General features: G+C 53.6%; 2 protein-coding genes across 3 annotated transcripts in view; one reads left to right on the top strand and one right to left on the bottom strand.

Annotated features, from left to right (window-relative positions):
- The window catches only part of LAMB3 (laminin subunit beta 3), a 76977-nt gene extending 69099 nt beyond the window's left edge, over positions 1-7878 (top strand). Inside the window, exons 21-26 of the mRNA XM_019667709.1 lie at positions 266-344; positions 1835-2042; positions 2454-2595; positions 2969-3145; positions 3897-4050; positions 7320-7878. Coding sequence (XP_019523254.1) covers positions 266-344; positions 1835-2042; positions 2454-2595; positions 2969-3145; positions 3897-4050; positions 7320-7456 — 897 coding nt within the window. The 3' untranslated portion in view covers positions 7457-7878. The remainder of the gene's footprint in view (positions 1-265; positions 345-1834; positions 2043-2453; positions 2596-2968; positions 3146-3896; positions 4051-7319) is intronic.
- An 879-nt stretch (positions 7879-8757) lies between these two features.
- CAMK1G (calcium/calmodulin dependent protein kinase IG) overlaps positions 8758-14365 on the bottom strand; it is a 29156-nt gene continuing 23548 nt past the window's right edge. For both annotated transcript variants that reach the window (XM_019667713.1, XM_019667714.1), the window contains 6 exons: positions 13600-13712; positions 12753-12831; positions 11143-11230; positions 10484-10908; positions 9800-9929; positions 8758-9643 (listed from right to left, as the gene is read on the bottom strand). In XM_019667713.1, the coding sequence (XP_019523258.1) occupies positions 9839-9929; positions 10484-10908; positions 11143-11230; positions 12753-12831; positions 13600-13712 (796 nt within the window). In that variant the 3' untranslated portion in view covers positions 8758-9643; positions 9800-9838. The remainder of the gene's footprint in view (positions 9644-9799; positions 9930-10483; positions 10909-11142; positions 11231-12752; positions 12832-13599; positions 13713-14365) is intronic.

The raw sequence follows: 14365 nt of genomic DNA, 5'->3' as shown, positions 1-14365 counted from the left end.
CACACACACACACACACACACACACACACACACACACACACACACACTTGCTTTTGCTAGTGTCTTTCGTCTCCCTGGATTGTCTGCCCTGCCCCACTTCTCCTGACCTGGCTCATTCCTACTCATCCTCTAAGACCCCTCCAGGCAGGCACCCTGGACCTGTCAGGCTGGGTTAGTGCCCCTCCAGCGGCTGTCCTAGCACCCTGTGTTGCCCCCGTCACTCAGGGCTGTGCCTCCTTGGTGATGAGCCTGTCTGTCCCGCCAGATTTCGAGTTCCATGAGGACAGGGGCCGAGTCTAACTGGATTTTTAGTCTCAGCTCCCCACGTGCTGCTGTTCCGAGCAGTGAGTGTTTGCTGAGCCTACCCTGAGACTCAGAAGCCCATGACACTGAGTGTAGCTCAGACCCAGCCCATAGGCACAGCTGCAGTGAGGCACGGTGAGGGAAGGGCCGAGCCAGGCGGGCGTGGGCTCAGTGGGGTCTTCCTGGGAAGGTGCGTATGAGGCCTGATTTTGTGAGTGGGACTCTGGGTTAGAGGAGCGGTTGGTGGTCTCCATGGAGAGGTCCTTGTGAAAGCTGGTAGTTGGGGACAAGCCCACCTCGTTAAGCTCAACCCCAGTTATGCCTTGGCTTCCTGTAGTGCGCTGCCCTGGCTCTGAGGAGACACAGCAGTGAAGGAGGCATGGCTTCCACCTTCCAGGAATGCCCTTCCACCTGGCATGGGGACGAAACCGGGACTGGACCTGTGTAGGTAGCTGGTGAGGAAACCCTCTGATTGCAGAGCCAGGCTGGGCCCAGGGCCCCAGAGGAGCTCAAGTGCCAGGGCAAACCATGTGGGTGAGCGGGTGCCCCCTTCCCCATCACGTCAATACCAGTGGAATCTGCAAAGCTGAACAGGGAGCGATGGGGAGGAGATGCCGTCTCTACTTCTGAGCGTATTCTCTGACCCACAGTTGGTTTATAAAATTCTTGCTACATGATTGTTTCATCCCATCCCTTCAGGTTGAGGATGGTTATTCCCGTTTCACAGGTCAGGAAACTGAGCTCAGAGAGGCCATTTGACTTGCTCCAGGTTGCCTGATTCGTCAAGGGGAGGCCTGGTCTGGAGCCCTTTCGATCATTGGTTCCCTCTACAAACAAGAGCGCTTCCAAGTGCCAAGCACCGAGCTGGCCGCTGGGGCTAGAGCTGTGGGTGAAACCCAGTCCTGCCCTCATGCAGTTCGTGTTCTAGTGGGGAAACTGACAGCAACACAGATGACTGCGTTCATTGTTCGGCATGATAGATGCCAGCAGAAACAGAAGCGGAGGAGGATAAGGGGTGTCCGTGGAGAATGGGGGTTGCAATTCTGGATGGGGTGGCCAGGGTTGGCCTCCCTGAGAAGGTGACATTTGAGCAAAGACCTAGCCGTCTATATCTGCCTTTGCGAAGGAGAGCACTCTGATCTGACGAGGGGCATGCGCAAGGGGTCTTACTGCCAAGGAAGCAGTTCCAGTTCCTGGCCGCTCTCCCCAATTGAGGGCTGATTATGTTTGCACTCCCGGCATTGTTTCGGGCCAGCTGCCTGGCACCACCTCCTTCTCCCCAGCCTGCAGTTTCCTGTGCCACCAGACTCTTAGTTGCCACAGCTGTGCTGACAAGCATTCTCCCACAGCGTTGCCGGAAACTCTCAGAGAATTGGGCACCTGAGTATGCCTGAGGGGGGCGGCAGGGCCTTCGGGCACCAGGCAGAGACGTCACCATGGTGCTTCCGCGGGTGCTGCTCAGCCTGCAGAGGCCTCTGGCCTTTGGGGAGGTGGCTGGGCTCCCCCAGTCTGATGGACGGCTGTCTTCCAGACCCTGACACCGATGCAGCCACCATCCAGGAGGTCAGCGAGGCCGTGCTGGCCCTGTGGCTGCCCACGGACTCTGCCACCGTCCTACGGAAGATGAATGAGATCCAGGCTATCGCAGCCAGGCTTCCCAACGTGGACCTGGTGCTGTCCCAGACCAAGCAGGACATCGCCAGAGCTCGCAGGCTGCAGGCCGAGGCCGAGCAGGCCAGGTATGGCACTGCGCCCTGAGCGCCTCCCCGCCCAGAATGGGGCTGGCGTATTGCTCCCCAAGTCTGTTCCTGGAAGTGAGAGAAGAAGCTCCCCAAATCAGAGGGGTGCAGGGTGCTGGGAGACAGGAGGGGCACTAACAGTGGGGGGTGGTGAAGTGATGATACCTAGCATTCAGGTTACACTTTACTCGGCATGGCTCTGTCTGCCCTACTGCAACCCTGCCCAAAAGGGTGCCTCCGACATAACATTCATCATGTCTGTTTGGTGGGGTCCTATTGAAAAAGCTCTGAGTTGGGAAGGATATCCCCTTGGACTGGTGAGCGGGTTGACCCACATATCTCTTCTTTCCCTGTTCACTCACTCTCTCCCTTCTCCCTTCTCCCTTCTCCCTTCCCCTCTCCTGGCTCCAGGAGCCGAGCCCACGCCGTGGAGGGCCAGGTGGAGGACGTGGTGGGGAACCTTCGGCAGGGCATGGTGGCGCTGCAGGAGGCTCAGGACACCATGCACGGCACCAGCCGCTCCCTTCGGCTTATGCAGGACAGGGTTGCTGAGGTGAGGTGTTTTGGTTTCCTGCCCCCATTTTGGGAATGAACAGACAGATTCAGGCACAAGGATAGAAGATGCCAGAAAGTGACCTGGATGGAAACTGAGCTGGGGACCTAAAGAAGGAAGGTTATAGTCTTGAACCTGGCTTTGAGCTTCTGGTTTTCTGTTTTCATGGCCGGGTGCAGAAAGGAGTGGGGGTCCGCTGAGTTGGAGAAGGGGGAGGCCTGGATGCGAGCGGACAGATGGGGGATAGGACGGGGACAACAGTGATGTCTTGGTTGGAGAAAGTTGTGGCTGCCTGATGGTTGGAGAAAAGAAGGATGAAGACCACTGCCCGTGAGGGCCACCGCAAACCCCAGGTCTCCCTGTTTCCACAAAGGTTCAGCAGGTCCTGGGGCCAGCAGAAATTCTAGTGACGGGCATGATGGAGCAGCTGGGTGACTTCCGAGCACGGATGGAGGCGCTCCACCGCCAGGCCGAGCAGCAGCGGGCACAGGCAGCCGAGGCCCAGCAGCTCGCGAAGGGCGCCAGGGAGCGAGCGCTGAGCGCCCAGGAGGTACAGAGAAGGCAGAGTCAGCCCGAGGAAGCACAGCCGTGGGGGGCTCCTGAGTAGAAGAGGATACTTCATAGGACCCTGGGCTCCAAAGCAATTAGAATAACAGTTAATTCCAGAATAACCAGAAGGGGCTCTAGGGTTAACCCAAACCTGGGCAGACATCTGAATTATACCTCTGGCTGCCTTTGGTGTTGCTGGCTCAGGGATATTGGAAACCATCTAGTTCAATCCCTCTCCTTTTACAGATGAAGGTAACTGCCCAGGCCCAAAGCTCATCTGCAAAGTGGGTCTCCTGACTCCCAATCCAGGCTTGTCCCCTGTTGTGGCTGCCCAGACAGACTGACATTCTTGACTTAGCCTAACCTGAGAGCCCATCACTGTCAGAATTAGATCAGAGAGGAGATCAAAGGGCCAGCCTGAGTGTCTCCCGTGCACCTGGAATGTTAGCACTGACAATCCCGGTACAATGGCCAAGCTGCCGAGTATATAATTAAGTGACAACTGTGTGCCTGGCACTGTGCTGGGGGTGACTGGGAAGTGACAGTAGCTACAGACAGAGGGAAGGAAACACAGAAGAAGTTTAAAATACAGTTTGTAGCCCAGGGGTGTCTGTAGTCAAAACCAACCCACTGAGGCTTAATAGTACATTACCCCTCCGTGTTGATTCGGGTGACAGCAAGTGCTCCAGCCAAAGCTCTTTAGGACTTTGGGCGATGATGATGGTGACAGAGACTGTTCTACCACTTTTCAGGGATTTGAGAGAATAAAACAAAAATATGCTGAGCTAAAGGACCGGTTGGGTCAGAGCCCCATGCTGGGGGAGCAGGGCAGCCGGATCCTGAACGTCAAGACGGAGGCAGAGGAGCTGTTTGGGGAGACCATGGAGATGATGGACAGGATGAGAGGTGAGGGGGTGGTGTGGGGGCATGAACTGTGGGGCGTCCTGACGGCGGGTCCCAACCCAGGGTTTCTGAGGCCCCGGTGTGTGGAGCTAGCCATGCTAAGCGAGTGAGGTCAGTCGCGAGTTTCTGAGCGCCTGGAATGAGGCACAGTGATGGGGTTAGGGGGAGTGCAGAGATGTCCGCAAGACTTGGCCTCGTCTCAAGAAGCTTGCGATCCAGAGGGTGCCATTTTCCCTGTTGCCTGCAAGATGCATGAAACTGTATTTAACAGCACAAGGGGGTCTGCGATAGGAGCCTGGGTAATAAGAGGTCTGGGGGAGGGGCAGAGGATAAATAATGTCAGGGAGTAATGTTCGGTGAAGGGAATGTGCTGAAAAGATTAGACGAGGGTCTGGAAGGACAAGTAGGCCTAGGAGAGGCTGGGAGGGAGGGGAGAGCCCTCCAGCCAGGGTGGGTGGCAAGGCTGAGGCGTGTTCTGATGGGAGCAAAGCAGCGGGGGCCAGCGTGTCTGGGTCCAGGCTTCTGGCCCCCACGCCAGGATAGGAGGGGCGGCTCAGCCCTGGAGGCAGCAGGAACCATCTCAGAGTTTCACGTATGGCAGAGACGTAATGAAAGGAGCTTTCGAAAGGGTTCTGAGGTTCCTCAGAAAAGAGAACAAGAATTCCCAGGAAACAGGCTCAAGCTTGAAGGTGTGATGGTGGGGTCACGGCCCTGGTGTGCCAGTGAATGCCTCAGACAGAGTTTCTCTGAATTTCAGAGAAAACAGACAAAAATCTATTTCTTTAATCAGGTGGGCATGATGGAGAAGGTGAAGCTGGTAAGTTGACAGCGGGTAGACGTGAGGCTGTGGCCAGCCAGACCTGAGGGTAAGGTGGGAGGAGCCGACCTAGATGGAGGAGCCTAAAGAATTTATTTATCAGATCTGTGGATGACAGACAGTTAATATACTAGATAACAGAACCAATATTCTAAGGCAATCTCAGCAGTCTAAAGGGATGGGCTAACTAACAGAATGAAATTAAATAAGGAGAAAAGTTATCTTCCAGTCTGGCCTCGTTTGGGCCTAAACCCAGAAGTACAGCTCACATGAGGCCCGGCTTCTCTGTGGCTAATGTAGCTGAAAACACTTTATAACCAGTAAGTGATAAGCAAATGAGCTGTTACTCATCTGAGAAAGACCCAAGAGTTTGGAGTAGCTGTAAGCTTGGTATACGTCAGCAGTGTCTTGTTACTGCCAAAAGAGCGAATAAATGCGAAACAGGCAAAATCAGGGGTGTAATGGCTCAGGGGTGATATTAAAAATATTTAGTAACTGGTGTGTCATGCACCTACCAAACAGAAGAGACTCAGGTGGTAGCATTGGAACAGCCACTGACCTTCTTGCAGGAATTTGCAGGAATTTACCTTTAATTGCAGGATGTTGGGGACACTCCTGCACAGGTGGCCCCTGTGAGTAGGGACCAGGGAACAGAACAGCAACTGCTAAAATTTCAATATTTTATCAACCCATAGGCCCATATGGGTGCCCACTGGCTGAATGTCAGCCTAGTAGCAGCCCTATTACTCTCTGCATGTAGGATCTCACCTGAGGGATGGTGTTCAGTGGTGGCTGTTCCTTCTTCAGAAGGGCTATGGACAAATGAAACATCACGGGAGAGTGACCAGGGTTGGGAGGTAGGGAAGGGCTTGGTGATTGCATCAGATAAGGAATGGATGAAGGAATTAGGGAGGTTTAATCTGGAGAAGATGAGGCCCCAGGCATTTGAAGGACTGTGATGTGGGAGACAGAGCAAATATATTCCTGTACCCCCAGGACATAGACCTGAGACAACTGGGTGGAAGCAAGAAGTGCTCAGATTCTGGCTTAATGAGAAGAGTTTTGGTTTTTTTTAAAATAATTTTTATTATTATTATTAGTTTCAGGTGTACAAAACAATGCAATAGTTATCCTTTTCACCCCTCACAAAGTGACAACCCCCCTCCCCCCATCTACCGCCCTCCCACCCCCAATATCATACAGATCTATTACAATTCCATTGACTCCATTCCCATACTGTACACCACATCCTGTGACTATATAGGTATTAAATTATAGTTGACATATAATATTATACAACATCAGCTTCAGGTGGACAGTGCAGTGGTCAGGCCTCTACACCATCCATGAAGTGGTCTCCCTAACCAGACATGAGTCCATCTGGCGCCCTAAAAAATATTTACAACATTATTGATTATATTCCCCAGACTGTCTTTTCTATCCCTGAGGCCATATTGTAGTTACCAATTTATGTTGTCTCGTCCCTTCCCCTTCTCCCTCATCCCCACACCTGCCCCATCTAGCAACCCTCAGTTTTCCCTCTGTCTCTGAGACTATTTCTGTTTACATTCCTCATTTATTCAGTTCTTTAGATTCTACATATAAGTGAGATCATATGCTATTTGTCTTTCTCTGACTGACTTATTTCACTTAGCATAACGTTCTCTAGGTCCATCCGTATCGTTGCAAATGGTACGATTACCGTCTTCTTTATAGCTGAGTAATACTCCATTGTGTAAATGGACCACAGTTTCTTAATCCAGTCGTTGAGAAGACTTTTTTTTAACAACTGGAGCTGCCTAAAGCTGGAGCCTTGTGAGGAAGTGTGCTCCCTTCCTATTCCTGGAAAACTTCTAGCTGAGGCTGGGTCCCAGCCCTCGAATGTGGTAGAGGGGTGTCCTGCCTAGGGTGACAGGAGGAGCAGGTGGACGCGGCCACTTTGAAGTCCTTTCAGTGCCCCGTGCACAGTGGTGGTATGCAGAGTGGACTGGATGTGGAGGACCAGCTCTGGAGTGGCATTTTGAGGAGGGAAAGGGGGAAGGAATTCTGGTCACTCTGATAGCTCTTTGCCATGGTGCCCACTTGAGGATCGTTAGTGGGATGGCAGCTGTCTGGGTCCAATAGCAACGGGTTGCTAACCTTGGTGCCAGTGGCTCTCCTCATCAGTCTGGGACAACAGAGGGAGCCTAGAGCAGAGGAGAAGGGTAGGGGCCACAGGATAACTGGGGTGAAGGCTTTCTAGGTCTGGCGCCTGCCACATGTGTTTCTTTAATAGTGGGATAGGGCTGGGGGCACATGAGGCTGGAGCGGGCTGTCCTTGACAAGTCTCCCCTATGGGTGATTCTTCCTACAGGTGGTGCGCCCAGTGGGTGGGAGGAAAAGGGGTTGGAAGTCTTGGGGAGGTCTCCCCAGCCCCGCCTCCTCCTCTAACCCCTGCTGTTCCATGTGCCCTCAGACATGGAGTCCGAGCTGCTTCGGGGGAGCCAGGCCATCATGCTTCGCTCGGCAGACCTGACAGGGCTGGAGAAGCACGTGGAGCAGATCCGCGACCACATCAACGAACGTGTGCTCTACTACGCCACATGCAAATGATGGTCCAGCGGCCAGCCCCTGGCCCCGGTATCTGCCCTCTTCTCTTTGCAGGGCAGACTGGGTTGGAATGCTTTCTACTCCTTTTGTGTAGCCCAAAGCACTGCCTGGGCCACCGCGACTCCGCAGCTGTTACGATTAGTCTGTGCTGCAGCCGAGCCTGAGCAGATGGTACAGCCACATTTGAGGGACAGAGATGGTGGAAGCGGGCCACGCCACTGTGACCAGGAGCTCTCAAGTGGAGGGAGCTTGGCTGAGCAGCAACCTCGCCCTTCGTTCTCCACGGAGGCTGAATCCTCCGTGGAGAAAAACTTAACCCAAAATGATGTACAAATAAAAGGCCCAGTATAAATCTTTGGAAAGGAGCCTGGAGGTTCAAAGAGGGAAAATGGTCTGTCTCCCATTAAGTAAACATTTGTCACTTGTTTCTGTCTTCCATTTGGGGTTCCTGGGTGCTCAGGCCGAAGGCCTGCTGGGGTACCAGGCACAGGCTGTCCCACTCCAGCTGGCTTATCACCCGAACTGAAAGGGACTGGGCCCCTCGGCCCGGAACCTGATGGATCTCATCCTTGAGAGATCAGAGGAGCCCTTTTCATCTGAGGACAATGGTCCAGTTTCACATTTACAAATAAGGAAATAGAAACCCAGAGGACGGAAGTAAGGTGTCCAAATTTACAGAGCTCCTAGAGGCAGAACTAAGACCAGATCTGTGTTTCAGGATCTCAAAGTTGTAACAGATGTATCTCTGTGAGTATGTGTGTGTGTGTTTGTGTGTCTGTGTATGTGTGTGTGTGTGTGGGGGGGGGTGTATAGAAATGGCATGAGAATCTGTGTGCTGCCACAGCCCAGGCACTGGGCTAGACATTTATCTATGTGAACGCCTTGATCATTATTGACCATATTAATTATTTATTGAGCACTGTGCTGGACATGTCGTCTGCTCTACCTCACGATGTAAGTGGCGCTGACAAGTGAGGAAGTCAAGGCACAAAGGGCTACATAACTTCCCAAGGTCACAGATGCGGCAGCGCAGGGCTAGGCCTCAACTTCATGCTCCTCTCATACAGTATTAGGAGGAGAGGCGCTGGAGTCGAAGCAGCTGGGCCCCAACAGAGCCTACCCCAAGGGGTTGCTGTGCGGAGCGCATGGGTCAGCACGGGTAACGCACGTTGCTAGGTGCCTGGCACACTGCGTGCTTCCAGCCCACGTCAGCCACCACCGTGGCTGGGTGCCACTTGCCACTGTCACAGGCTCCCAAGTCCCTGAGCAGCTTCTTACTTGGAGAAGAACCAAATGAAGCCTCATAGAGAAAAATATGTCCATTTTATTGAGCACAACACTGAGCATGAAGCTGGAGTATGAAAACTCGGGAGGGGCCAGAATGATGCGCCTGACTTCCAGGTAGAGAAAGGGGAGCAGAGGCAGGATTAGAAACACGGGCTGAAAGTCAAAAGTCAACTTCCAGTTTTCACTTCCTGGGGGATGTGGGTGTGGAGGGCGTTCAGCCAGGATACTAACTCCTTCCAGTACTTTTGTCAGGGGTTTCGTCCTTTTTCTTCTTGGAGGATGCAGCACTGCTTTTGGACTGGGGCGGCGAGGGAGGTGGCTCAGAAGCGGGCCGGGTATGCTGATGGGGTCTGAGCTCTGTTGGGAGCTAATCCTGGAGCTAAGAATGACTCAGACTTGGAGAACTCACAGGCAGGCCACAGAGCTGCCTGTCATTCATGCAGATGGGCAGGCGACGACATTAATGAGCCGATTCAAGGCCTGAGAGGCAGGAGCAAGTGTGTGCTGAGCGGGAAGTCTGGGGAGGTACTCCTTATGGCTTTGCTCTGAAGGTGACACGGCCTGACCAGCCTGTGAAGCTTTTCACAACAGAGGACACAGACCCAGGCAAGAGCTATCTACGTATACTGCACAGAGCCACGGCGCATAGGGTGTGGGGCGCAGAGCAGGCAGGTCAGGGAGATCGGGAAGCCGGTGGACGCAGCTCCTCCTGCCACAGCTTCAGCGAGGCCTCCGCCTGGGGGCTCCCGGCTGGGCCTTCAGGGAGGGTCTGCCCAAGGTGGCAGCAATCGGCTGCTTTTGACCAGAAGCCACTCCCACCAGCCCCGCTCCATTTGCTCCCCTTCCTCTTGCTCCAGGGTAGACCCCAGGGTTGGAAAGGCAGAGAAGAGTTGACCATCTCTCCTGCAGAAGAAAGGGATTCAGGGTGGGGGCGGGGCAGCTGCCTTTGGCCCCCCTCAGAGCCCATCATTCAGACTCTGGGAGGGTGCTTTCCTTCTGAGACAGAAGCCCCCCAACCCCGAGCCTTTGCCCTGGCCCTCCTGCCTCTAGTCCCCTCACCTGAAAATTTTACAGTGATACAGGCACAAACCCCAGGGATCACATAATGAGACAGACTCCGGTCTGCCCCGCCCGGCAGTGGGAGCTGCCGCTGGCTTTGATGGGCACCATGACCTCAGATTTGAAGTTCCTGGAAAGGAAATGAAGCAGCAGCTATGACGTATGTGAGGAAGACAGAGGGGCCAAGATCGTTCTCTGTGCCTGTGGCCTCCACTCAGCCCTCCCTTCATGAGGTTCAGAAAGTGCAAGTGTTTGCAGGAAAGACAAACAAGAACCAACGCTGTCCCCCTTCCGAAACACGGAGGCCCTGGAAACTCAAGGACTCTAATGCTCACCATTCACACGGGCCCAGTTTTCTGCAGACATTTATAATCCCTGTTGCTTCACGAGGCATTTACAGTACCTCTGAGGCAGGCTGAGCAGGTAAAAGTAATTCAAACAACCCATTTTACAGATGAGCAAACTAGAAACACAGACACTGATTTGTCAGTGGCCACACAGCTCGTGGGTGGTAAGGACAGGATTGGACGCTTTTCCCTTGACCCAATCCAGAGCTCTTCCTACCCTATGGAGCTGCCTCGAGTGGGAGAGGCTCTTTGGCCCATTTCTTTCCGCTGTTGCCTGAGTTCACTCACACCCAGGCCGAGCGGGACTAGGTCTCTGTCTTAGGGGGCAAATACGTACTGTTTTTTGTTGGCCTTTTTGAGGAGGGTGGGCTCCGAGCAGTAGGAGGACTTCCCTTTGTTCCCGATGCTCAGGCAGCTGGCGCAGCACCCACAGGGCCCCACGGCCAAGGGCCCCTGTTGCATGGGCACCAAGCTGCTGCTGATGCGGAGGGAGCCGTTGACCAGGCAGTTGAGGGACTTGCCACTGTGGGCAGTGGGCCGGGGGCCCCGCTGGCAGGGCAGCCGGGTCAGGACAGGGAGTGCCACGCTCTGGTCCAGGGCGGGTGCCTCGGTGATGCTGATCTCCGGGGAGGTGGGTCTTGAAGCTTCTGAGGCTGGAGTGACAGGTGGCCTGTTCTCCACCTCCGGGCGGCCCCCCGGACTGTGCAGGTTCATGTGCAGCTTCCTCATGTGATGTACCACAGCGGCTGCGTTGAAGGCTTGCTAAGGAGACAAGACCAGTCTCTGGCCATCTCCACGCGTAGAGGCCACAGGGCTCAAGTTTTGCCTCTGCTCTGTGGCCTCCGGAAACTGAAGTGCCTGCCTCTCGTTTCAGAGAAGGTCCAGGGAGCGTCGGTGTCTGCTGGGAAACCCCAAGGAGCCCCTCCCCCAGCCCCTGCCCTAGCCCAGCCTCCAGGGGCCCAGAACAGCCTGCCACCCCCGGAGAGGACAACTTACCCTCCACTTGCTCTTTGCAAAGTTCTTCTGGATCTGAAGGCTGACTGATGGGTAGATGTCCCGGTGGAGGGCTGTGTTCCCAGCAATCCTGTGCAGGCAGAGGGGACACTGGGCTAGTGGGAGGCCGGGAACCCAGCCAGGGCTTGGGCGGGGGGCTGTGGACACAGGCCCAGGTTAAGCCGAGCGGAGTGCCCGGGGAGAAGGGCAGCCCATAGGAGAGGCTGGAGCCAGGGCCCCTCTGTCCCCCCGGGAGGGTCATAGGAGGCCTATGCTTTGGCGAAACCAAACACTTGCTTTAGAGCAGATCAGCAAACTATGGCCTTTGGGCCAAATCTATCCATTGCCGGTTTTTGTAAATAAGGTCGTATTGGGACACAGACACAGCCGTTCATTCAGGTATGGACTATGGCTGCTTTTGTGCTACAAAGGCAGATTGACTAGTTGCCATAGAGACAGTATGGCCAGCAGAGCCCAAACTATTTACTATCTGGCTTTTTACAGAAAGAGTTCACTGACCCTGTCAGAAGGCACTTGGATTGTCACTATCCTGTAGCTCAAAACTTTGCTTGGAACCCACCTCCTCCTGGAAGCCTTTTTCAGTGAGGCCCCTTCAATACAACTGCCCTTTTCCTGGCCCGTTAGCCCCTTATTCACCTGTCTCTAGGTTTCCTCAGACACTTGCCATGTGCACAGCACTCTCTACGTACGAAGGGACCCAGAGAAGTAGCAGACGTGGCCCTGATCCCTAGGGGCCTACAGTGCAGGTGTGGAGCTTTACTTCATACCACGAACTGGAATAATTCATGGGAAGCTGTGTAATTGGTAAAGATGGGGGGGTCTGCCTGGCCTGCTGGAGCAAGGGCTTCCGGGAGCCTGAAGGATGCTACGTATGAGGCAAAAGGCAGGGCATTCTAGGTGGTGAAAATGCTATGACCCAAGATGTGGTTTGGAAAGCGCTTGGTACAAGACATGGGGAGGGCAGGGAGAGAAATACAGCTCTTAGGCCTTCCTGGAACAGAGAAGCTATGTTCAGAATCCTGGGAAATGAAGTTGGAGGTGAAGGGTCAGGTCAGATTAGGGAAAACCTGGAAAGACAAAGGATTCTGGGCTTGCTGTGTAGGAAATAGGGAGCTATTATAAATTCTTGAGCAGGGGTGTAGCATGAAAAAGGGAAGTGTTTCAAGACTTTATTTACCTACCTTACAAATTGTGACTGTTCTCAAATCATCTCCCATGGGGCAGGTTTTGACCCCAGAGTAGAGTAAAATGATGCTTGAAGGACAGGGCAGAGTTGCCACCCCTGGGTGCCTTTTGAGTAACTAGTGCTGAGTATTGCACGCTAGTGCTGATGACAGTGCCTGGCCACCTCTGCCTCCTGCTCTTGACTGGATGACCCCGTTGCCACCCTTGGGTCAGAACCCACGTGAGTAAGTGCTATTTGCATCTCTAGCTGGACCTGATGAACACCTCTGTGCTCCTTGGATCCACAGCAGTCAACGGCCCAGGGCAAGGAGACTCCAGAAAAACACACCACATGAACAGGTCAGCTGTGGAATTTGGGGAGCCATAGGCTGGGGCTTGAACACCCCCACCCCACCCTCGTCACTCACCAGGGGTGCCTCAAGGCCTTCTCACAGGTGTACCGCTCACTCGGGTCCTTCTCCAGCAAGTGGCAAATAAAATCCTTGGCTAAGAGGAGCAATCAAAGACACAGTAGCTAAGGACCAGATTTCATGACTGATGGAAATTCATTTCCAGGATGGTGGGTGGCAGTGAATGCATCTTTTAGCTAATCTTCCAAAGAGGCAATTTTAAGAGTCTTAAAAAGAGAGAAAAAAAATCCAAACCACCTAACAACAACCCACTATATACCCCCAAAGAGAGGCACTACGTAGCCTCACCCACATAGCACAGCAGACACAGCTCTCGTCACGAGGCACCAACGTGCCTGCACGCCATGTGAGTGTGCGTTCGCACCATTCAGGGGCCAGCATCCGCACATGGGCACACATGTGAGTGCTCGCTCCTTCCAGCACTGATCTCCGCTGAATGGACCCAACAGCATGCAATGATTGCCCTGTCACATACACAGACAAGGCATGCTCTCGGTCTTGGTGTATAAAAGGCAAAGCTTGGCCTTGGTTTTGCCACTCCTGCTGGAACACTCCCCTCTGCCTGCCTCTGCCCTCCTGACCTGACCTCTCATTTGAACTACCTCCCCTGCTTTTACCGGACATACTGTGGTTCCGCCTCTAGGAAAACAAAAGCATGAACGCGAATAATTTATTTGGCCCTTGAACCAGATGAAGGTTTCTCTGCTCTCTGTGGCGATCTGTTCTCTGTAAGATTCCCCAGGGACTTCCAAGAGCCAGGACTGTCATCCTTTGTTAAGCGATTTTCTCTTGGCAGCCTCTGCCTTGAGCCTGTTATCTTGTCCTTCACACCCACTGGCCTTACCTGACTCAGAAATGTCATCCCAGAATGGAGACTCAAACTCATAATAGCCCTCCTTGATCTTCTCAAAAAGCTTAGACTCGGTTTCTTCGTAGAAAGGAGGATACCCACATAACCTGCAGTGGAACAGGAAGGGGGCATACAACCCCTTACTCCCTGGGCCAGCCTCTCCCCTCTGCCCAGCCTCCCACTGGATACACAGGCAGGCAACAAGGGTCTCCCAGCAGCAATGTGATCAGGACATGGACCTGCCTCTGATTCAGGAGTGGTACAGGCCCCATCAAGTGTTTCTGAAGGAGTCAAAGCTTGGAACAGACAGCCCTGGAAGGCCCCCTTTGGACACTATTCCCCCCAACCCTGGCCACCTCTCCCTGCACTTCTGACTCTTAGATGATGTCTACAACATATTTAAGAAGGGTGGTAAAATGTCCACTTGAGGGTAAGTTGCATGAGGGATTTTTTAGGCTATTTTGTTCTTTATTCTTTAGTACCTAAACCAGCGATTGGCCCAGGGCAGACAGTCAATGAATATTTGTTGAGTAAATGAATGAAAGTAGTTATTCCATATGCGCTTAGGAAACAGAAAACTGAAACTACACTAAGCAGTGAATGACTGAGCAGGTCATTTTCCTCAGAGCAAAGTTTACAATAGGTGAGGAGAGTGGTGGCGAAGGGGCAATGACAGGTTTGGAGAGGAGAGCCAGGCAGTGTGTGGAGAGGAGTAGCGGCCAGGTGCCGCCAGGCCACCATGTTGCCATAGGCTGATGGC

Source organism: Hipposideros armiger, unplaced genomic scaffold (assembly GCF_001890085.2).
Source record: "Hipposideros armiger isolate ML-2016 unplaced genomic scaffold, ASM189008v1 scaffold_503, whole genome shotgun sequence".
Classification (NCBI taxonomy): domain Eukaryota; kingdom Metazoa; phylum Chordata; class Mammalia; order Chiroptera; family Hipposideridae; genus Hipposideros; species Hipposideros armiger.
The sequence above is the reverse complement of the archived record's forward strand: the minus strand, read 5'-3'. Positions and strand labels throughout refer to the sequence as shown.